The sequence below is a fragment of the Ammodytes marinus genome (assembly GCF_949987685.1).
Source record: "Ammodytes marinus genome assembly, chromosome: 22".
NCBI lineage: Eukaryota > Metazoa > Chordata > Actinopteri > Uranoscopiformes > Ammodytidae > Ammodytes > Ammodytes marinus.
This window is the reverse complement of record NC_137226.1, coordinates 5,484,224-5,509,344: the sequence shown is the minus strand read 5'-3', so window position 1 is coordinate 5,509,344 and position 25,121 is coordinate 5,484,224. Positions and strand designations below refer to the sequence as shown.

General features: G+C 42.4%; 1 protein-coding gene across 2 annotated transcripts in view; it reads left to right on the top strand.

Moving 5' to 3' along the window:
- The window catches only part of magi2a (membrane associated guanylate kinase, WW and PDZ domain containing 2a), a 208,423-nt gene that overhangs the window by 158,307 nt on the left and 24,995 nt on the right, over positions 1–25,121 (top strand). For both annotated transcript variants that reach the window (XM_080051175.1, XM_080051176.1), the window contains 5 exons: positions 2,683–2,740; positions 4,356–4,477; positions 7,770–7,952; positions 13,982–14,674; positions 23,126–23,157. In XM_080051175.1, the coding sequence (XP_079907301.1) occupies positions 2,683–2,740; positions 4,356–4,477; positions 7,770–7,952; positions 13,982–14,674; positions 23,126–23,157 (1,088 nt within the window). The remainder of the gene's footprint in view (positions 1–2,682; positions 2,741–4,355; positions 4,478–7,769; positions 7,953–13,981; positions 14,675–23,125; positions 23,158–25,121) is intronic.

The following is a 25,121-nucleotide window of genomic DNA, read 5'->3' as shown; positions in this document are numbered from 1 at the left end:
TTGTTTTGATATACAGTATAATGCTCTGCGTCGGAGAAGACTGCTTGGGATGGGAATCTATGGAGGCTGTAAACTAGGCCAAGCAGTAATAATAAATGTATGGCAATGACCATACAGTACGGTATATCATATACTGTACTGGGTGTATGGCTGCCTTCCATAAGCTGTAGCCGTGCCCTACACTAGCCTCAGGTTGCTGGGATAACTGGAAGTCACCCCACCTCCCCCCCACCCCCCTTTGGTTGTTTCCCTGACCGATTAGGACGCATTTCCTCTGCTGTTATCTCTGCTCTCATCCTGATTAACGTTTGCATTGTCACTAATCAAAGCTGGTCTGATTCTAAGCCGCGCTGCACTAGAACACACTGTCCCTGTGCTAGATTCAGCTTAGATACTATTGCAACGGGGAGCAGGGAACACTATTCTATATGTACCCAGTTCTAAAAAATCACAGGCGTTTCCATTAGGGAATACGCTTTATATGCTAATTGCTCATATATCCTGGAAATAAAAACTGGTGATATCCTTCTAGACATTTTTTTTTACTTGAAGAGTTGTGTAATGTCAGTGAGCAACAGGCAAAGGAGAGACGAGAGGGCAACTTTGAAAATCCTGTCCGTTGTGACTGATGACTGGGAGGGGGTTTGGGGAAGATCGGCTTTGATCACTGGGAACAAAGGGGCTGCATGTTGTGCACAGTGCAATCCACATACAGAACAAGGCAGAGAGGGGCAGAAATATGTAAGACTTTCTATTAATGCAGTGCTTTTTAACAGTTAGAGGCCACTGCGGAAATTGGACAATTAAAGTGTCTTACTGTCTCTGGCTCTATGGATGGCAATGTTGGTCCATCAGTCAACCACTTGTGGCCATACTAAAACATATAAGTATATTTTAAGTCGTATTTTATGGATTGCCATTAAATTTCGAACAGACATTCATGGTTCCCCCAGATCTAAATGTGTAATACTTTGGTAATCATCTGACTCTCTCCCTCCACTAACAGCTTCAAATGTTCAGCTTGCACAATATTTGGTTATATTGGCAAAATAACTGACATATCCATCAACCCCAATTGGACTTAAGTGTTAAACTTTAGTACCAATTAGCAAATATTAGCCACCAAACGTCAACCTGTTAGCTTTTTCACTGTGAAGCTGTTACCATGACAATTTTGAGCATATAGCTCAAAACACAGCTGTACAAAAAACGGGCCACATAAAAAACTTCAAGGATGACAAACAGTAATTACATTTTCACCAAGTACTTTTTTTGTGATTTTTTTTGTATAGACGATTTAACGATTAAGTTTCACCCTTTTTTAAATGGGTTATTTCAAAATTCAAGCATTGGCATTCATACTTTAATACATATCCTTCAAAATCCTCTCACATCATTTGAGGTGTGCGATTGGTCGGGTCATATGTAAGTAATTGACTGTCATGTTGCTAATTGCTCAGTGATTGCATCCATTCTTTAGCACGTTACATGTGGAGCCAAACTATTAAACAGCAGTGGGAAAATGTTCCAGTTGATCCTGTGAAGGTTAAATGCCCTCAGGGTCTGTGTTATGTTCTAGTTGAAGCTCTTCATCTATGCAACGTTCACACAACAGAAACACAGTATTTACAGCATGGAAGAGAAGGACAGCATGGATATTCTATTGATTTAAATTCAGCCACTACATCTATCGATATTTGGTGTTATTTTGTAAGTTTTTTCAGTTTTTATTAAAGAGGGATGCATAAGATGCACAGCTTTAAAGAGCCGGTAGCCTCTTTTAATCAAGCAATGAGACAGGTTGCTTTGATAACATATGGTTATGTTTTTATATCATGGGCTTACAGATTTTTATAAAATATTTGACATCCCTGGTCATAAAGTCCAGTTACAGTTAACATGCTGGTGCACCATTGAATTGCTAGTCTAGTAATAACCAACAATCAAATTATCCTGTAAACCTATTCATATGCAAATATGTTTTTTATGCATGATCAATATGCCTTCGCAAGTTGAAAGTAGAAACATTTGATGAGTTCAAATTTGCAAAAGCTTTTTTATCCGATTACACTCACACTAACCCATTCAAGGTTCACTTGAACCATATCTACGGTATTTACGACATTTATTTATTACAACATTCAAAGCTCTTAAATACATAAAGATCCTTTCAGCACAGAAATTCAACTAATCAGTGACATCTGTGAAAATGTTGGTGTACCTGACGGCAACTATGGCCCCAAACTATTATCATTCATAACCGACAAATAATTTTGAAGATTGCCAAAGTGAAAAGAGCTTTTGAATAAAATATATTTTACTAAGCTTTCACTTAGGTCGAATCATGTCACTAAACTCTTTATAGTTGTAATGTGGGCGTCATTACAGCAACAGCATCTTAGCTAGTAAATAAAACTGAATAACTCTAATAGCGATAGTAAAGTGTTTTTTATTGCTTTCTCATGTGTACAACAACGGGCTTATAAGACAAAAACATGTTTCGTATAATAATTGAGAACCCAGAATTAAAAACCAACAGTGAAAATTATGCTGTAGAATTATTCTTCCACAAAGATGTCCTATTGCAAAGATCAATACGATGTGTTACTTGTTCATTGAATAAACAAGCCCCTCATTATTATCATCTCACTGTTGCCTATTTGTTGTCTCTTTTTTTTTCAGAGCTTCCGTACGGCTGGGAGAAAATCGATGACCCCATTTACGGCAGCTACTATGTGGAGTAAGTAGCGATACATCTTTAATATGTAATGGCTGGCTTTTGATTCTGTGTGTGTGTTTGTGTGTGTGTGTTAGCCCGGGTTGGTGCTGTATTAATCATATTTATTAGGAGCAGTAGACTGGTAGCGCTGCAGCCAGCCAGCAAAGCAGTTCGCTCCCTTTTTATTCATCTGTTCGTCTGTCGGCTCGCTTTGTTTGTTTAAGGGGAGGAAGTTTACTTGTCTGTGTGTGCGTCTCCATATTTCTCTGTTATCCTTGTGTCTGAGGCACTCAGGCTGCATCTACATCTGAAGATAGACTTGTGAGCAGAGAGCAATGTCTTTCTTTTTTCTTTTTTCTTTTTTTGCACAATCTGTTCATCCATACCCACGTACAGTATGTCTGTCCACATGACGAGCTGCTGCTATATCCTGTCCTCTCTATTGAACTGTATGTCCGCCTATATGTTCAGAGGTGTCATATATATTTTGGCTGGATTTTCTTTACTCCAAGGAATGGGGACAATACTCTATTTTTAGACAGGAAGGGGGGAGTCATTTGGCCTCGACAGGAATTGCTTAAAGCCTCTGGAAACCTGCTGTAAAATAGTTAAAAATCAATATAGCTATGATATCAAAGTTGGCTGTCTCAATAAACTTTTACAAACGTCCGATTGAAAATAAATATTGTAAAAAACGTAGTGGAGAAAAATACTGTCTAGACCGTTTGACAGGACTGTGTGGGCGTTGTCTTGTCGTATCAAACGGTCTCCAAGGCAACAGTGATTGTTTTTATATCATGTTTGGGCATAGAACTGCCATGATTGGGTTCAAAATACCTTTTGTGTCATAAAGTATCAGAACATAGCCGTGCCACATCTATACCCAATTTCTGTAAAGTTTATCAAACTTAAATGACAAAACCTTACATTTAGATCGATAAATATGCCTAACTATTTACCGATGCTTACTATCATGCAGCTAACTCCCCAAATGACATAGTAAGAAGGATTTGGGTTTATAGGTGCTTTAAGAAAATCTCAAGAGTGACACTTGACTACTACTCACTGCCCATACATTGCACTCCCTCTCTAGATATGCCAGTAGGGAAAGAAGTGGCCAGATCTTGAAATGATGTAACTACTATATGTCAAAAAATATAGTCAAGCTGTGTTATAATTAGCCGTGTGATACTGGTGTATTTATTCAAAGCTAATTGAAGCAGAAAAACATGTTGTGTGTTTAAATGAGAGCACAACGCAGCCTAAAAGAGGAAGCATAGTATCTAATGATGACTCACTTTTTCATACTGTAAATGTAGTCATTGATTATCTTCTGCCTTGCGAACTAAATTAAGAGCGATGTGGGACGTTAAAGGAAATTGCTGCTTCATGTGTGTAGGTTTGATTCAGCTAATTGTGCTCATAAGAAAATAGTCCAGAATGGGTCGTTTTGTCTTTTTTTTTACGCAGAGCAAAGCCACTCTGCGGCTCTGTTACATAATCGCGGGGACCGGCCATTTAATTAATCATCACAGGATTAGCTTCTGTAGAGCCAGGGTTTTTTAGATCTCATCTTTGCAGGGAGAGAGAGAGAGAAATCTGAAATCTGATTTTATTTCTTTTTGAATCATCGCAGCCATATAAACAGAAGGACCCAGTTTGAGAACCCAGTCCTGGAGGCTAAACGGAGACTCCAGCAGCAGCAGCAGATGCAAAACCAGGGTCTGTCCTCACTGCCCCTTCCCAACATCTTCAGAGGTAAGACCACCGCAGCTCGGATGTCTAGGCTTTTAAAGGACAAAACCCATAGATTTTACAATATAAGGGAATATAGGCATACTCATTATCTCCCTCATATAGACTATTCACAAGTTAATATAAGTGTGTAGCCTAATTAATCAATCATGTCTAAGTATGTTGTTGATCTTATCAGTTTCCTGACAAAAACTGTGTTAATGTCACTCTCATTTTTCAGCTTCAGAAAGTCTAAATAGGTGTAAATAGTTGTAGTCGAATAGTATGTGCATATAGAAAATAACGGCCTCTGCACACATCCTGCGTCTACCTCTGGAGCGCGTCGCCTTACCTTACTGCTGCGTCTCTCGGACTTTTCTCGGAGACACATGGAACGTCTCAGCAGCTGCTGCTGCTGCAGCGCTGCTTCTAAAAGCCCTATCTTTCTACATGGAGTTTTCATAGATAATTCCCATTAAAAATGAAGTTCTTTCCTGTCATTTATGATGCATATGATTATACTGAGTCTAATATTGAGTCTGGACAGTAATCTGTGCGCCCCATTGCCTTTTTTTTTTTTTTTTTTTTTTGAAAGGGACACACCAGGAAATGGTGAAACTACAGCGAAAGCTGCCGGTATGAAGTCAATATGACTCTCAGCAGAGTATTTCTCTATCAGTTAAAGCAGAGAGACCCGAGAGAGACGCGCGGCTCTCAGAAAAAAATAGGCGAGTCTCCGGAGGTAAAGGGGAGCGTCGCTGCAGACGTGCCTCCGACGCGCATCAGCAGTGCGTCTGAGGTTGGATGTGTGCCCGCTCTAGGTTGATTACACGGTCAGTGACAAAAAGTCAGACGCAGACGCGAGGTAGACGCGCAGTAGAGGTAGGATGTGTGCAGAGGCCGTAAGGTTTGCCTAGAAAAATCTATTAAAAAAATGTACTTATTGAAAGTCCCAATACAGAAAAATAATTTTAGAAAATCATTGATCAAACAGTGCAAATAACTTTTATTGAAGTCAAACCATGTCCATGACCTTTCTGACTTCTTGAATCTAATGGGGCACCTTGTGGGTGTTATTACAGCAGCATCATAAACAATAAATCACACTGATAATGTCAGTAGTGAGTGACGCTAGTAGATGTCTGATATGAATGAATTTTGAATTATGTTGTAAATGCATACAGGACAGCTATGGGATTTACAAGACGCCACCAATTCAAATGAAACTTAATGCTGGCACATTCCAACCAAGCATGATAACTCATTAGGATCAGGACTATTGTTTTGTTGTTTGGAGACAATCAGTTCACTCTTAAGCCGGTCATTGTCACAGTTGAAGAGTTCAACACCAGAATCCTGGCTTGACTAACAATAACACCTGTTGATCGTTTACAGCGAACATATGGCTTTCAATGTGTTTCACTCTTTTGTTTAACCACTGGTTTGTTGTTACCTGATTTCAGTGCTCACTCTCCACTATCGTCCCTATAGCAGTAATAGGACGTACTGCTAGAAAGAAACAAAACACACTGTCTGTCTGGACTGGACTGGTGGTGAGGTTTGTTGCCATAGTAACGTAGTAGTCCGCTGCTGCTTTTGAGGTTTCAAGAGAGCCCCGTCTCCGTGGTTACACTCTTACTGTGTACACACATTCCAGTGAGGCTCTCTCTCTCCTCCCCTTTCTCCACCTCCTCCTCCTCTTGCCCCTTTTTTTGTTGTCTCTGTCCAAAACTTTTGATGCTGGCACAGTGGAGGATGCTGCTGCTGCTAGCCCTTGTGCCAGCCCCCTCCCTAGCAGACACCCCCTGGCTCAGGTGGGCCCGCTGCCCGAGCGTTGCTACAGCCTGGGTGACCTCTCCCGCTCCTCTCCAACACTGGGCAGAAGGGCGGCAGCTAACTACGCTACGTGTAGCTCAGCCGACGTCTCCCCGCTCCGGCGCGTTCTGACACGGCGGATGAATACGTCGTGCCCGCATCACCGCAACCACCATAAACAGCATCAGCAGCCGCATCACGCCTCCACCTGCACGGTGGTGCTAGAGCAGCCTGTCTGTAGCCCCGGCATCTCCCTATGGCACTTTGTCAGTAAGTAGGCCAAGAGGAGAGAAGCAAAACAGGGAGGGATTGACTGTCTGTCGCTCCTCCCATGGCTGCGCTCATAAGATACTGTAAAGCTTGCTAGCTATCGCAAGCAAGCTTTCCCATTAAGGCAGTTAAAAGTGGAGTCAGCGATTCTGGAGAATGCAACTGGAACATCAAAATCTGTGAATATCAGGTTGTACTAGACAGCCTAGGCTCTGTAAACTGCTATGTAAACAAAGGGGGCCCGACGTAGATAGCAACATGCCCATTTACAGAGCCTAGGCTGGGTATTAACAAAACTTTTTTTTCAGTGCACACACAGTACGGACAGGTGCGAATGGTGTGGAGATATTCACTGATTTTGAAGAAAAAGCCATTTTGACAGCAAGCATCCTCCAGAGTAGCTGTCTCCACCTTTATAAGGATTTGGTGTGACGAGCGTGTGCCAAGACATGTCTCATTGCCCACGTTTAACCAGGCAGCAGTAAGTGTAATCATCCCAGTCTATGTCTGGACCAGTGACGGCAAACAAAGTATGTAAACTAGCACAATAGAAGCCACATCTCCCCCGGGCTATAGGTGAAAACATTAGAGACTTGGTTAAGTGTGACTAAGCTTGTTGGCTGAGATCCTCTCCTCTTCCTCCACCACAAGACATCCCTCTTCCTCCAGAACGCTCCCAGCTCTCTCCCTCCTGCAGAAACATCTCCAAAGTTCTTCCCCTAACCCACTCAAGCTTCTTGTCCTATAGACCTGAACCCTGATTGACAGCATGTCATTTGCCACATTTTTTGCTGCTTTCCTCCTTGGTGAGCCTTTTGGATGGGACTGAAGACCTGCACCACTGATGCCATGCTCTCTGTCTGCGCTCCTACTTGCCCAACCAACGGATATAAGTTTAGCATATTTGGGTGTGTGTGCCGTGAGGGGATTTTTTTTCTTTTGCACGGGATGACAAAAGCATTGAAGCACACCTGCACCATTTCAGCAGCACAGACCCATCCAACCTCTATCCGTCCAAGTCCGCTGTTCTGCAGTTTAAGATCATCAAACCTTGACAGTTTTTCCTATGTGGCTACAACCCTCATCTTAATGGATAAGCTTTTACCCTATGCCCCGACCCCCTAAACCCTGTGAGCACTGCCCCCTGCACCAGCTTTAAGGCCCTTTCCATGCTTTTATAATGATTGTTTGTGTGTACTGTTGATTTTCTTTGTTCATTTGTCCTCTATAGAGAAGGCTCTGTTTACGCGGGACCCCACCCAGCTCAAAGGCAGCTTCTTGTCCACGGCGCTGCAGAAGAGCAACATGGGCTTTGGCTTCACCATCATCGGAGGAGACGAGCCCGACGAGTTCCTCCAGGTCAAGAGCGTTATACCGGACGGGCCCGCCGCAGCCGACGGAAAGATGCTCACTGGTAAGCGTATCTATCTATCTATCTATCTATCTATCTATCTATCTATCTATCTATCTATCTATCTATCTATCTATCTATCTATCTATCTATCTATCCATCCATCCATCCATCCATCCACAGTGTATCTATCTATCCATCCATCCATCCATCTATCTATCTATCTATCTATATATCTATCCATTCATCCACCTATCTATTGTATCTATTGTATCTATCTATCTATCTATCTATCTATCTATCTATCTATCTATCTATCTGTGCCACCTGTCAGCGTAAAATACTAAACACATTCACACACAGTCAATGAAAAACCTTCACTTGTAGCTCAAAGACACAAAACACATGTCACGTATCCTTGTTTATTTGAAAGTAATGACATTTCTCATGAAAAATGGTTGCCATGGATTTGTATAGAATCATACATTTAGATAGGAGAGACACTTGCATTAGAAAGGCTGAATTCATAGAGTCTGTGCAAATGTCAGCATATGAATTATTTGTGGCCTTTTTTAGGAGTTTTGTTTAGTGGTATATGGTCCATTTATCAGCGTGCATCCAAAGAGATGGGGTTAAGTGCATGCTTTCAAGTCCCACATTTTTCCACATTTCCCTTTTTTTCTATGCACGGTAGCCTACACATAGTCATACACAAACAAATGCGTCCAGATATTATATTGTATGCTGTTAACCTAGTGATCTATGTAGCTTACAAATGAAAGGGCTCAAACACTCAATTTACAAAAATGTACACTTGTGGCACAATGATGCATCGTTTAAGCTAGAATTCTGTATACGAGTATATACAGTATATAGTGTGTGTATGTGTATGTGTGCGTGTGCGCGCGTGTGCATGCGCAACTGCGCATGTGTGTACGCACGCGTGTGTGTACCAACTGCAGAGTTTTGGTCTTCCATTAATCATGAAGGGAAATTTACGAGCACCATAACTCCTGGCTGTGGCCACATGGGGGTGGAACAGCGGCACAGATACACACATACACACACACACACACACACACACACACACACACACACACACACACACACACACACACACACACACACACACACACACACACATACACACACACAGACCAGCTGTAATAAAGGTCAAGGTAATAGGACAGGTTCCTCTGTGCTCTCAGCATGCGATGATGTTTTTTATCAGAATACATATATACTACTATTAATACTGGAGCAAACACAGAGCTTATAGTTGTCATGTATCATCCATAAAGGAAGCCGACTGGGGAGTTTGCTCGGTAGTAAAGTTAGTATTCCTTTTCCGGAGCACTTTTAAATTGTTTTATTTCATTATATAGTTGTGTTATCAGGATAATTTAAGAACACTACAGTACTGCAAAAGTCATATTTTTTTATATAAATGCGTAGGTGCAGGAGTCCAAAATAGATCCCTTGATGATGACTAATAAAGCTTGTCCTGCCAGTACTGCGTATAAAAACAGTATGGGTCTCTTTCTTCTAGTGGCCTCCTCCTTCTTTCTCAGAGAATAGAATATAATTATTTTTTTCTCCGCAGAAATAAAAAATCACATGTCTACTGTACCACCTCCCGTTTTTCCTTTCCTCTCCTCTCCCCCTCTCCCTCCGTTCAGCTCATCATCTCCGTCTCTATCTCACCATCCAGCCTCCCACCCCCTGCCTTGCCTAGCCTCGCCTCCCCAGACTTTGTGTCCTACTTCTACAGTAAAAAAGAGCCAGTTCGATCACACAACTCACACAGAGCTCACACACACACACATGGACCAAAACCACAGGCCCGCTGAGGTGTGAAAGTCCCAATTTCGAATAGATAATTAGTGCTACTTTCTCCCCGTATGCACCCCTCCTGGCTGTCTCTCTACTTTGTGATTACAAAAACCAGGAAAAAAAAAGAATTCTACCATTCTTTTTTTATTTATTTTTTTTCAAATATTATCCGATCTATCTGACTGGTACACTAGCGCACTGCAGTTTTGTCCAGGCAGGCAATTTATTTTGTGTTTTGGGGTATAATTTAATTTTATGAAAAGACTGAATTACGGGGGCCTATTAGGTTTGACATTCTTGTATATTGGTGGAATACAGAGCTATGAGTTGCATTAGTTTGAAGTGGAGAGGCTTAGCTTATTGGATGCCAGAGGCAGCAGCGTCTGATGCAAAATGAAGTGGGTTTAGTTGGAGCAGCTGTTAGACTCCAATCCTCCAGAACATGCTGTATAACACTCATTCAGCAACAGAACACTATTACTCTGAACTGTATCCACATACTACAGTGTGTGTTCTGTTTGCACAAGATAAGGCACTGAGAATAAGCACCACATTTAAAACATTTTACTAATTCAGTGGCAAACTTTGTAATACATTCAACATAAAAAAAAGTTTGTTTAAGTGGGTGGTGTTACTAAGAAAAAAATCTGAAAAAAGAATTAGTGATATTAATAATTAAATTAAGGATATCTGTGAAACAGTTGTGACTCGTCAAAATGTAATTTCCTCATGTGGAAATATATCTGTAACATGTCAAAATTGTTTTATAGATAGATAAAGATAGATAAGATAGATAGATATAGATAAATTAGCATTTTAATCTACAGTGAAGACTAAATTGCTACTTGTCAGCCCCATTGATTATATGTTAAAAAAGGTTAGACCCCCATGCATGCCGCAGCAGCATATCATTACATTTCAAAGCTTGACAGGTCCTGCTGGGCCTATACGCACAGTTTGGCAGACGGTCGATTTACAGCATTTACACTCTCTATCATTAGAGGGTCTTAATGAGTTTTGTTTGCAAAATCTAGAGATAAATACATTTTCTCATACCTGCACCTCTGATGCATTTTGTACTTCATGTCTTCCTATGTAGCCTGACACACACTCACACACACCATTGCTCTGCTCTCAAAAGCGTCACCCTGCTGAGACTGTAAACTGCTCTGTTATGGTGTGTGGCCTCGTCTTGGCAGGGCCACAGAGACCTTCAGTTATGTCGGCAGAAACTTGAGCACACCATTAGCCGGAGATGAATATGTCATAAGGAATTTTTAAGGCCGCAAACAATGAAAGATGAAGTAGCACAGAGTGGTGGGCCTTGGTCCCAGTGAGTGTGGTGTTTATAGTTAAGGTCAGTATGATTTAGAAATTCTACACTTGGACTTAAAGGGAGGTCTTATAGTGAATGGTGATAGTTCATTCTGGGGGCCTTGAGCTGCACTTGTAAGTATGCCAGTGTGTGTGACCGTGTTTATTAAGGGCCTTTTAAAAAATATATATATATATGTCTTGCTGAAGGCCACATTGTTTTTATCTTTACATCTTGGCACATACGATGAAGCCTAGATACATGCCAACGTACCCTTGGCACTATAAGCATGCATGGTCAAATATTTGTTCAGGATGTAAATTAGCATAGCTTTCTGTTTCTGTTCGAATAAGTTGATACTCTATCCCTAAGCATACTAAATCTGACTACAATAATTTGGACATTCTAAATCTTTTTTTCCACCATTCTAAATAGCAGAAAGTATGAGTATCGAAACGCAGCCTTTGTCTCATTGCATTTGCTCCCTTGTCAAAAAGAATGAGATCAGTGGGCATGAAGACGAGAGGTGTTGCGAGGTCACAGTGACGGCAGCATAATTTGTTTTCCGCCGCGGTGCGCTCAAACTATCGATTCTGACTCCCATTCTGGGGCTCGGGGCAAAATGTCGCGCGTGTTTACCTGGATTAATTAAAAAGTCCCTCACGTCACGTTGCCTTCAGGTGCGAGGCTCAGGCTCTGTCAATACCGCTGATAAAACTTTTGAAAAGCCTTTGTCTGACACACACAGTTAACAATGAGATAACTTTTTTCACTGATATCTTAACTTCCATTCACTTTAGCTGTCGTCCCTCTGAGGAGGGTCAGCGGCTCGACAGTCAATCCAGGGAATCAATAGGAATTGCCCGCATTGTTTTAGACAGAGTGTCACATTGAAGGAGCCATTACTTGCTGTTATAGGCTCCCGCTCACGTTTTTGAAGAGAATTGGATAGATTGGAGCTTGACATTAGCAAGGTGAGGGCCAATGACTAAAGCACATGCTTTGCTTATTAATGATAAAAGTTATTTGTTTTTCATTCTCTCTCTCTCTCTCTCTCTCTCTCTCTCTCTCTCTCTCTCTCTCTCTCTCTCTCTCTCTGCAACACACACTCATACTCCCAGCCTTTCCTCTCTCTCTAAAAAAGGCACAACAATTATACCTGGCAGTTAAAATAATAATTGTTATCATTATCAACGAAGGTAATGCTGTTTTGTCAGAGTTTAAAATTGATGGTGCATTGTGTTCACTTCCTACTTGCCCAGTGTTAAAAAAAAAAAAAGAAAAAACCTGTCTGGTGCCGGCACGGTGCAGCACAAAATCCTATATTTAGTAATCTGGTCGAGACAAAGATAAGCCTGGATGTGGAGCGCCGCCTTTTGTGTGGGAACATTTAATTGTCTGCTGCTAGGTTTTATCTACAGTGCAGTATATTGCAGCGAGCAAATAAAAGCACTTGGCCCCATAAAAGGCAAACATTTTAGCCACTTGTCATCAGCACTATTTTACACTTTGAAAGACGATAAGACATTATCTGCCGGTAATGTTTATCCGTGGGAATGGTTTATGGCCGTTAGGGGAAATCCAAGGAGAGACGGTGCTGACGTAATGTACCGCTGTTTGAATGGCGAGTCGTATCGTCCTAGTATCACCTTCAGTTTAGCTGCAGCTTTGATAGCATTTGTAAATCAATGCAGTTTCTCATTGAGGATTTCTTATATACAGTAGGTCAATGTATATGTGTACCTGTGGTTTAGTATACTGCATATTTTAATCCTTAGATAAATGAGTACCCACTACATCAGTGAGAACCGTGATCCTTGTTTGCTTTTAAGAAAGGTAAACACCAATTAATCTGCTGGCATTTGTTGGCAACTAACAGCTCTTGTTAAGTGGGCGGTAATATACATCATACAGCATTACTATTCCTCACTCCTTCCCCATGATATACTCCACCACCTCTGCCCTCTGATGTCATCTTTCAAACGGTGTAACGCCGTAATCTCCTCAGCCAATAAACGGTCTTCAATGTTCAGCCTTCTCTGAACTTTCTCTTCCCCTATTCAGCATTTGAGGTCAGTTTCACCAAATGTGCAACTATTTAAGCTGCCATTTGCGACATGATACCGTCATCATTCCAGTTCATGTAGATAGGTTTCACAAATTCAAAACAAAGGGCCACAGTTGCGAGCTTTGCTTGAGCATGCAAGAGCCCTGTAGGACTAACAAAATAAACCACACATTTTTAAGCGAGAATTAAGTGCGCCCCAGTCTGAATCTGTCAAGGCTAGTTCCATTCACTCGAGACAGTCGTGGGTTTTCTAGGAAATGTTGATTGTTGAAGGCAATTAAAATCAGAACTATTAAATAAAAAATGATTTTACATCGTTGGCGTCCCCTGCCCAGGGGCATTCTGGAATGCCGGTAGTTAAGACCCATATCATGTAATTGCAATGGCGTCGGTGTAATTACGGCGAAGGAGCTTTTGTCAAGGACAATGTTTTTCTCCTTGTTTCCTCTTTGTCTCATACTGTCTCATGTCAAAAAGGTTCTAATGGCTGTCTAGACAGGTGGAATGAAACACACAAAACCACACATAGCAAACAGTGACCGTTTTGTCTCTACTCTGCACATTTTGAGGTCTTTAAATAAAGTAACAGTAAAAGAGTTCATTTAGACACCATTTAGAGTGTATTTGGTCCCACTCAGAATTGGGTGTTAATTTAAGTTTTTCCACAGTGTTAACATTTAAATGAAATCTAAATACATTAAAAAAGAGAAATAAAATGTCCTGTGAAGTTTCAGGTTGGTTTTGAAATGAGAAGGTGTGGTGGCTTTATTATGCCCCGTCTTTAAATTGGATAGAGTTCATGCACTTTGACATTGCATGTTTAACACTGGTCAATCTACTGTGTATCTGACTTGTCCATCCTTTTACTTTCTGCAGGTGACGTCATCGTCTACATCAACGACGTGTGCGTGTTGGGCACCACACACGCCGACGTGGTCAAACTCTTCCAGTCGGTGCCCATCGGCCAGAGCGTCACCCTGGTGTTGTGTCGCGGCTACCCTCTGCCCTATGACCCGGAGGAGGCCGCTAACGCTAACAACAACACCACCACCACCATCCTGTCCCCGCTGGGCATCATGGAGCAGCGGCCCATCATGGTAAACGGCCGGGCGGGCTTGGGCTACGACAACTACCTGGACTACCTTTCCCGCACGGCGCGCTTTGTCACTGACCCCGGCCAGGAGCAAATCAACGCCCAGCAACAGCAACTGCTCACCCCTCACCCGGGGGACACACACCTAGACGGCTCGCTCCCTCCCACCACGGGCACCACCCCTCCCGACAGCGTCTCCATGGCGTCGTCGGGGGCCACCCAAGGGGAGCTGCTGACCCTGACCATGGTAAAGGGCGCAGAGGGTTTCGGCTTCACCATCGCAGACAGCGCGGCGGGCCAGAGGGTCAAACAGGTGCTGGAGCCCCAGGGCTGCCCCGGCCTGTTCGAGGGCGACCTCATCGTGGAGATTAACAAGCAGCCGGTGCAGGGGTTCACGCACACGCAGGTGGTGGAGCTGCTCAAGGAGTGTCCCATGGGAGCAGAGACCAGCCTGGTGGTACAGAGAGGTGGCACAGGTGAGAGCAATCAATGGCTGCGCCGGTACAGTAGTTTGTGTGACAGATTGTCGGTTCAACGTGAGCGACTCGAATCTCAGTGTCTCTACTCCATGTTTTTTCCTCTCTAGCTGCCTATCTGTCTGCCTATTCATCAGTGTCACGTTTTGCCGTTATAGCCAAAGTGTGTGTTGTATTTGTGGTTGCAGGAACCTTTTATGTAGCCCTGCGGTGCTTAACAATGGCTGACTGATGCACAGCTCCTCTCGAGTGCCCTTTCTAGTCCTCTTTACTTCACTCAGTGGAGAAAAGAACAGTTTTCCTTCACATTACTTAGCAAATGCCTCTCAGCTCACTGAGCCATACTTTCCATTGGTCAACAAATATCATTCAATTTAAGTGCATGGTTTTTGCAGTGCTGCTCATGACACGTTGTGTATGGCAAATTGGTATGGCAAATTTGACATTTTGTGAGCCAGGAACGAAAGCCCCCACAAATGAAGCATGCCGAAAGTAGCACAGTTTTTAATGGCAAATGGCTGTGGAGTGCTTTCTACCCTGTGTTTGTCAGAATGTGTGGCCCTCAGACAATCATAATTAGTGTCATGAGTTACTCACAGGGTTGTGATTTGCAGAATGAACAGGTAGGTGACTGTCGCTGCTCTGTGTGTGTGTGTGTGTGTTTGTGTGCACACCCGTGTGTGTAATACGTTGGCGGGCATTGTATTTGTAGAAATGTCTGTGTTGGTTCCTTCACAGTGGCTAAAATGATTAGATGATTACATCGAACGACAACATCTTTGACATTGAATGAGAATGAGAAAAACGAATTTGTGTATGAGACCCAAATGACTGAAAATAAGTTGTGTGTGAGGCCGCTGTGTGATCTGCCTACAAACCAAGCTTGCCTTCTCATTGAGTTGTGGCTGGTAGTGCATCGTCCAGCCGGCGATGACTCAGCCAAAGCTTCGATGTTGAAGATTAAAATGTCAGATTTTAATTAAATCTAGAACCAGCAACAGCAGCTCTTCATCAACCGAGCAGATCGGACCTGTCTCTGAAATCTGCTTGTTAAATGTTGTTTAAATGATTCCCCCCTCTTTGGAGTTTACCCATCCTTGAGTTATCTTGGCATCCTGTAAGTGATGACATGTGAACTTTAATACTCACGCCCATTCGTAGTGCTAGCTGGTGGCTGAGCCAGCTGGATTGGGGGAACTGATATTGCTTTTGTGTGGCACCAATTTGTAGTTCTGTATTTCGCCCTTTTGTGTCGTGTAATGTCACATACCAATCGTAGAGCCAACTGACCGATGCCACAGACACCGCTGAGACTCACCCACAAAGGTCAGCAGCATCCTCTGAATAGATGTATCGCCATTTATTTCTTTATTAGGCCGCCCGTGTCCCTGTCAGTGAGCACGGTGCCAAGAAACAGTATGCCAAGAAACGGGAATGAAGATACTAGCTTCTAGGAATTGGAAATGAGGGCATTTTCTAACCCAGAAAGTTAGGAACTCCCCTCGGTCCGTGGAGAAAACGGGCAACCTTATTCACATGCTATATTTCAAGTCATAATTCCAGAGCTGAGAGAAAGACACAAAAAAAAGTTTATCACAGTACATCACAATATCATCTGCATAGAAACACACATAAACACATTGAAGAGGTCAAAACGTGATGCGACACCATTTAGAAAATCTCCAGTCTGTCAGCAAACTCCCCACACACACCACCAATAAATACACATAGCATCCCATCTGCACTGAAAGCTAACAGTGAAGCGCTCCCACCATCTGTGGCAGAGATTCCAGAAGGCCGAAAAAGGAAGCACTCCTGTCTTTTAAAAAAAGGCACGCCCGTGGAGAAAAAGACCAATCTTATTTACATGCTTTATATCATCTCATTATTCCATGGCTTGATGTGGCTTACATACACACACACACACAACAATACGCCAGGGTGCAGTGTCACATCTGTTTCTGTTGATTTTCTGTGACATGACAAGCTGCCGGTGCTAGAGGTGGAAATAGGTCCGTTCAACCCAGTCCCCCTTTTACGCTAGCATGACTGAACACGGCACACGTGTGTAGAAATTACTAAGCCTAGAGAAATGGTGGCAAGATATCCCAGTAGGGTGGGGGTCTTTGACATTGTATATCTATTGGGAGTATTTTAAGCAATTGAACCAAGAAAATACTATCAGACTATAAGCTCTATGAGATCAGAGACCTCAGACCCTTGCTGGGAGAAAACGGTCCCATTTATGTCTTTGTAATTATTGGCTCTCTGTCTAGTTGTTTTGAAATGAATCCCTGATGAAAATGTGTGCTTTGGTGATCAGTTTCATTTTATGACATCTGAGCCACGGGATCTTTTTGGTCCATTTGTTTTACTAGATTTTGATTATTATGTCATCGGGTTTGCAGGTTAATATTATGGTCACGCATTTTTTTATGGCCACATAAACTAAGACAGTTTTGTGAGCACAGTTCATCAGTGAATCTGCCATAAAAGTGTATTCCTGCATTGTACAGTATGAGTTCAATTTCATGACATTTGAATTAGGATTAGATTGTTGTAGTGAATGTATGTGTTTCTGCATCCCAATATTCAAGAACATACATACAAAACAGAGTAAAGCACAATGTAGGTCGGACTCCCTCCCAGCCACTGTGAGAGTTGATTCACTTTTTCCATCCAACTCCCATCTTAATAAAACTGTCACCATGCTGCTGGAAATGATGTTCCAACTCTTAACGGCCCACATTTTGGCCTCCTCTCCTATGGAACACTGGACACTGGCCACACCATCTAATTGAATTGGCTGTTTGTGCTCTTGTTAAAGGGCTTGTGCCACTTGTGCGGCCGGTGTGTGGAGTAGAGAGAGAAAAGGGAAATCTGTCACCAAACAATTGTCACGCTCCTGTCTGTCTGCTGCTGGCACACACTCCAAATATTTGCCAGTTCAGGGGCGAGCAAACAGCTCATCGCTTTTTACTGAAAACACAATCCGAGGCGGAGGATTGAACAAGCACAGGGAGCTGACTAAAGTTTCAAACTGTGCGAGTGTGCATATTTCTGCGGGAAGGCTTTTTTTTTTTTTAATGGTTCCCCTTTTTTCCTGTTCTCGGATAGACACACACACACACAAACACACACACATACTTTGTCGAGCAGAGCACAGTTGACAGCATTTACGCCAACATTACTCCCACACATTTCTTAAACTCCCAAAACCACTACCCAACACTATACTGTTCTAGCTATTTTGATGGTGCTGTTGCTATGATAATGGCACACTCCTAATGTCCAGCATTATAAACCACAAATGACTGGAGAGGCGAGGAAGGTTCACAGAATACATTTCATCCATCTCTCTCTCTCTCTCTCTCTCTCTCTCTCTCTCTCTCTCTGTCTCTCTATCTCTCTCTCTCTCTCCCTCTCTATCTCTTTCTCACACACATATTTCCTGTTGTTTTTTCAGCTTTTTCGTCTCAGCATGTACGTTTTCACAATGAAATTGATTCAGAAACAATACAGAAACAGAAAGGAGTAGAGAAATAATGTGGTGGTAGGACAACCGCAGAGTGAGAATTGAGAAGAGAGAGAGAGAGCCAGCGTGTGGTACTCCGTTCAGGCATGGCTCGTCTGGCTTGGCTTGTGGTTGTCATGGACACGGTAAAGAATAAAAGTGTCCAGCAGCGAGTTCTTGTTGTATGAGCACAATGTAGCTTTTCTAGCACCAATTTAATTATTGCCACATTCATTTTAAAGCACAGCTATGTTCATCGTTAACAAAAGAGGCAATCATGAGAAAAGGAGGCAGCCTTGGCCTCTTTGACTGTGCTTCTTGCGTTCCTCATCAAGTTAGATTGTGGGATTAGTACATATCTTAGCTTTAAAGTGAGGAAAAAGAGAGAAGCTTTCAGTGGAAATGTACAGGTCCCGTTCACAATAATCTTGCACTAAAAATAGTTTGATTAAATGATTATTTCAGCTCGGTACTAATAATAACTATTGTTATACCTACCTAATTTATTTCTGCCAGATGTAGCATTAATGTTAGCCAAAGTCTTGTTGGCAGTGGGGGTTATTTCGCCATCATTTATCAGGAGCGAGTGTCCTGCTGACACCATATCATCTGCAGTTTATCCAGTATATTTTACACCAAAAAAAAGTAGTTTTTCTGCCAGTTAGGTAGCTTGTTAGCTATGTTTCTGCAAGGGGCTGCATTTTATTTTGTTAAATAGATAAGCTGGTCATATGGCTATACTACCCTAATGTTTTGGATTTTATTGTAATGATGGGGCTTTTTTGGATTTTACAGGTTTTTTCTTTTAATTTTCATCCATAATGTGCCACAACTCCCAAAGCACTCGCCATCGAAAGCAAACATTAGAGTCGAGCGCACAGCCAATTCACTGTCCAACAATGGAGCCAAAAAATCCAGCCAGCTAAGCCCAATCACCTTAAAAAAGCCCACACACTTGTAAAATAGTTATAATATTTAGCAACCCCTTAAATTTGAGTTTGAATGCTGGACCGTTTTTGCCCAGCAAATGGGCCCTCTTGTCTCTCATCATCGGTAATTATCGTGTGTGTGTGTGTGTGTGTGTGTGTGTGTGTGTGTGTGTGTGTATCAGCATGTGTAGTGGTGCGTGTGTGTGTGTATGGCAGACAACCTCATTAGGTGCTATGTAGACCATTAACAGGCTGTGTCCTCACCAGCATAGCCGCAGCGCTGCAATTAGCTGCAGAGACTTTCAGCTCATTCACATGTACAATCGCCCATTTAGCTCCCTCTAACTTGCTGCATTCTCCCTCTGTGCCGCCCACACACACACTCACACAAGCGCTGAGCCATACATGGTTTCCGATTCACACAGGTTGTATGCACACCTACACACTGCAGCTAGGCAGGCAGGCACACACCTTCCCCATCTTTATTCTCACACATTACCCAAGGCAACCTTCTGCACACAAGCCTCCGCACACTTACATAAAATGGCCCTTCTGGTGCTACTATGGGTACATTTATACTTTATGAATAAGCTGCCTGGTTTGACCTTTCACTCGCGATTGGATGACCATAGGCTACTTTACTTTTGCACTAGGTCTGAAGGTCTGCTTGTAGAGAGAGAATGGGAGGAGGTTTTGATTCACTGAGGTGTGTGTAACTAGACAGTAATTCTGTGTGTGTGTGTGTGTGTGTGTGTGTGTGTGTGTGTGTGTGTGTGTGTGTGTGTGTGTGTGTGTGTGTGTGTGTGTACGTTTGTGCGTGCGTGTGTGTGTGTGTGTGTGTTTGTGTGCAAAAGATAGAATAATAATGGATTGGATTTATATAGCGCTTTTCAAGGCACTCAAAGACGCTTTACAGGGTTCCAGAGTAGTTCAAAACAAAAGAGTGAAAGAGAAAGGGAGGAGAGAGAATGGGAGTGATGAACTGGGCTCTCTGCCAGCGTATAGACCACAGACTGAACAGTGGCCCATGTTCACACTTACAGCTCTGTCCCCGACAAAGGAGCCTCACGCCAGGGATCAATATCCCATCCGTATGAAGAGCCAGGTTTAGGATTAGACTGTAGCATACACACAAAGGGTTAAACAAAGTGGATGGTGTTTAGCCTCATTGCTGGGACAATTTGATCAAGTGTTCATCTCCTTTGCCTGCATTACTGTCCTTGGTTGCCTCTTCACAAATTTCGTATTGGTGATTACCTTATGATAGCTTAAGCTTAGTTAAATAAATTCTGCTGTTTTTAGCTTTAATGTCATGCATATGGAACCGTGTGCTTTTCAAATAATTTGTTTAGCACACAGTGTAATTGGAGTTTTGGGCAGAGTTTAAGTGAGGCATGCTCTCAGCGAGTCTTACACATCTCCACCCGGACTCGTGCCAAGGCTGAGATGGATATCCAGAGATTTGCAAGCATATGCAATCCCCCTCTATGGATTTTGAGACTTTTTGCCCTCTCATAATGGAGCCTGCTGTCCCCATTCCTGGTGTTATGTAAGGTCTTGCATCCATCACAAAAGGGTGACGATTGCAGGACGAGAGAACAACCAGTTTTGCCGAAAAACCTAAGCACAAGTTTGACACCACAGTGTTAGCATTAAACCTATTGGCTTTCAGCACCACGGACAGCTCTCTCTCTCTCTCTCTCTCTCTCTCTCTCTCGTCTTTTCCATTGCCTGAGCTGTAGGTATTCTTTCTATAAAGCCTTCCATTGATTGACCTTTTTCAGGAAGAAAAGCAAAAGAAATACTCCCTGTTCCTTGCTGTTTTCATGCTTCTCAATAGAATCTTTCTTGATTTGGGCTGATAAGATAACTCCTAACGTAATGGTATTGGGTTTTAAAATACGGTATGTAACCGTGTTTCTAGATTTAACAGTTTTAAAAAACATTTTCTGAATTTCTTGGTGTAGCGTTTGTCTTTTTCCATGTTATCACCAGACAGTTGTTTTTAAAGAATGGGATCATTTTGAGCCCTTGTTCTGGTTATGGTTGTGGTTGTAGTGTCCCTGAATGAAACTGTGGCAGCATTTGAGCGACAGGAAAGAGAAAAATGTATTCAGTAAGATTCGGCGTGCACCTTTTTTTTTTAACATGCACCTGTGAATTCGAATGTAGAAACAGCGCAGCATGAGTTTCATTTATGTGTGTGTGTGTCCGTGCGTGTGTGTGTGTGTGTGTGTGTGTACGTGCCCGTGTGTGCCTGTGTGTGTGCCTGTGATTGCGTTTGTGCATGTATCGTGTACCGATGCCAGCCGACACAGTTTGTCCTTTTTTTAACTGATTGTTTTCTTTCTTTCATGATCTAAAAAAGATTTTGTGTACGTTGCGTTTGAACAATGTTGTAAACAGCAGAAGCGTTCGGCGCAGCTATTTAAAGGTCAGAGCAAGATGAATCGGAAAAGTCAGAGGAAACGCGTGCCCTTTACCTTTGCCGCGCTGCGATACCATACCACAGACTGAAACCAATTTACTCTGAGGCAAAACAGTCATCCAGCTGGACCAATTTAAGTCAAATTCTCAGCATTCTTCAATCCCAGTGTGTCTTTTCTTTGTCTCTGCCGAGGGGCCCCTGACAGATCTATGATAGATTCACAAATTCTTCAAAAAACCTTTTGGGAGCTTATATTTGATTACATTTTAGCTGACGATAGATAGATGGTTTTTGGGTTGCAAATGGGAATTCAATTATACTGATTTTAAAGCAGCTACAATTCTAGATATTTTCTATATAAAAAGCGGTTCACCATGGGAAATCTTTGTTACTGTTTGGGGGGTTCTGTCTCAATGCCCTCATTAGTGTTTTTGCGGTGGGAAAGCTCTCCCACCTCTGTCTGTCTGTACCCGCTTTGCACAACCCTGCTCAGCCTCCAAACAGCAGGCAGACAAAGGTAACAACTAGCTGGTGAGCCGACAGTATGGTGGAGCATTTAGCAGCTAAGGAGCCAGTTATTTCCCTCGGGAGCCATAGTTAAATAGATTTTAACGTGGAGAGAGAATATTGGACTTACCAGGTGGCCAGAAACCCACCACGACAAATGAATATAATGTTGCTGTATTTGCTGGAGGTGTGTGTGTGTGGGGGGGGGGGAAAGGGGAGAGGGGGGCGACTTCTCTGTTAACGACTTCAAATGAAGTTCCTCATATATAAGACATCAAAGTCTGTTTACAGGCTGATTGTATGAAGCCTTTTGTGACTTCCAGAGGGAGCTTCATGAGGTCTATAATACATTTGCATCGAGTGATGTCACTTGAAGTCAGCTTCAGTTGCGGCGGAAGACTGAACATTTAATGATAAAAAAGTGTGTGTGTGTGTGTGTGTGTGTGTGTGTGTGGAGTGGGAAAGAAGTGAGCCTAACAGACCTACTTACATGCATTACACACCTGAATCTCCATATTTACTTTTGCCAGTTGCATGATTCTCAATGCGGAACATTTTACATCACCTAATTATCCCCAAAGAGAACCTACACATTCATATTCACAAAATGAAATCCTATATCCTCAATAAGGTTGAATTGGTCTTTGCCTTTAAAATTGGTGGTTCATATCACTGTCTATCATAGTCTATCTTTATTTATTTTTTCAAATCCATCATTTCAATATCAACTGACATCTCATGCAGCTAACAGCTGTGCCTTTTCTTTCTCTCTCAGCCTTCACCGTAAGGTGATATTCATGAGTAATCTTCTGCTCTGTCTGTGCTTTTATCCCGTTTCTTTGTCCCTATTGTACCATTCAAAAAACACTGTTTTTCATGTCACATCATAATTTGTTTTATCTGTCATTCTGTTGTTAATGGATTTTCTTTTCTTTCATTTTTATTAGCCTCCAATAACCCCTGAAATTGGCTTTCACGGCTCCAATTAAATCTCACATGTCGTGAATTGTTTAATATCATTTATTTTTATTTTTTGGTCTGAAAAGCATTTTTTTGTTTTCTCAACATTACAGGTCACTATTCACCTTGGAAGACCCCTAAGCAGGTAACATGCACTATAGCCTCCCAAATGCGGACTGTCTCCCATTTCTTGCTTTTTTAATCATTAATACACACTTTAGTACCAACACTTTAGTACCAACATGGCTGCAGTGTGTGCGTACTGTATGTACTAACCCCGGAATGACACTAATGTAGATTTCTATACGTTTCTTAAAGGTCTAGAAATCACATTTCAATTCCTTTTCGCCTTTACTAACTCCACTCGCGATTTACGACATCTCCCCTAAGGCTCTGACAACAGGGTGATGATCCGCCCTTCTTTATTGTCATAGGATGGCAAAAAGGTCAAGTGGCGCGCTCGTAACTTTACTACACTCTTGATCGCGAAGGTCAGAGCTAATTCATAGGCTGACTCGGTGACATCAGGGTTTTCCACAAGCGTTTGAATTATGCTACAGCTTTAGCGCTTCTGAATGTCTGTTCCTACTGCTTTGGCATGACACTTTCTCATCTACTATTTTTTTTTTTTTTTGCACTTTCAAACAACCTTACATTTTCCTCCCATCCTTTTGTTACATTGATGGAAATCCCTCATGTGGCTTTAAACTTGCATTCAGCCTTTAATTCCCTGCTTCCAATACCATCATAAATACTACAGCTATAGTATGATCTGTCGTCCCAGGGCCCCTACGCAATTCCCTTTCCACCAAAACATCCTCTTAGATCACATTCACTTTGTCTTAATGTGCATTTGTCACACACAATTCCCCTGCCCACACACACAAGCGTTTTGTGCACATCTTCCCTTTCTTTCTCTTTGTTCGACTACGTGTGTAATCCATTATTTCATGCCTGGACGTCGTGCCAGCGCTGCCCCTGACCAGCCACTGACCTGGATCATGTTGTCCCCATTCCAGATATCCACACTAACAACATGGGAAACCTCCACTGTGTGTCTCTTTGAAGACATTTGTCCCCTCATTGTTCATAATTTGAGCTCCCTCTCGATCTTATCAATCTCCCCAAATGTCCCTCAAAATAATTGTCATTTTGAGCTCGGAGTGAAAAGCTTTTTTTTTTTGAACGTCAAAAAGTAGAAGACAGCATGCACAGCTTCCTGGCTTGTCCTTTCACTTCTCTTTCACTCTTTACCCCCAAAGTGATCATTTGTTGGCTGCCCTACCCCTCTCAACCCAAGCTCTCAAACCCTCCCTCGCACACCATAGCTCAGTCTTGGTCAAACTGGATTTATTCTGCTACTTCTGCAATTTTGAGAATAAAGTATGGAGGAATTTGACTAATAATGGAAAGAGGAGAATAATTGACACATGGATGTACAGTTGAGCGACGGGCTCAGCCCTGCAGCTCCCAAGAGTATTGTTTGCAAATGAGCTTAACTAGATGTGTCCGTCAAAAGCAGCCAATACTCTAGGTAATAGCTACCTAATGTTGGAGCATGTTGCACGCCCAGTGTTTTTTAATCAATAACGCCTGTGTTGTAAAGGCGAACTGCCTGCACTTTCCCTCTAGTCATCTGACCAACAAGATTACAGCGAGAGCATGTGCTGCAACAGTCTTAATTAAAAAGTGTGAGTAAAAGAGAGATGTGGATGCAGTAGTCTAATCCCAGCCTTAACAAGGTCCCTATAGCCTCAGCAGCCTGCCCCTGTGTCAATCGCACACGCCACTGAAACCACAAAGAGTTTCAAACACTTTTGATTACTTCTCAGAGCTTCTATAAAGCTGATATTTATTCCCGATGCAAATGAACCAGATCGTCCCTGTAATTTCCAATATTAAATTGTGCCTCTTGCAGCTAATCTCCACGTCTCACTTTCCAAAAATGTGTGGTTCCCCCCCGGAATCCGTCTCTCACACTATCTGACATGTCAATGTGTCATCTGCTTAGTGTGGTGCCGTGACACACGCAATCCGGTCTATCCGACACATCAACGCTGACACTCTGACTGTTTGGTGTTGTCAAAACTGCCGCTGTCACCTCAAACA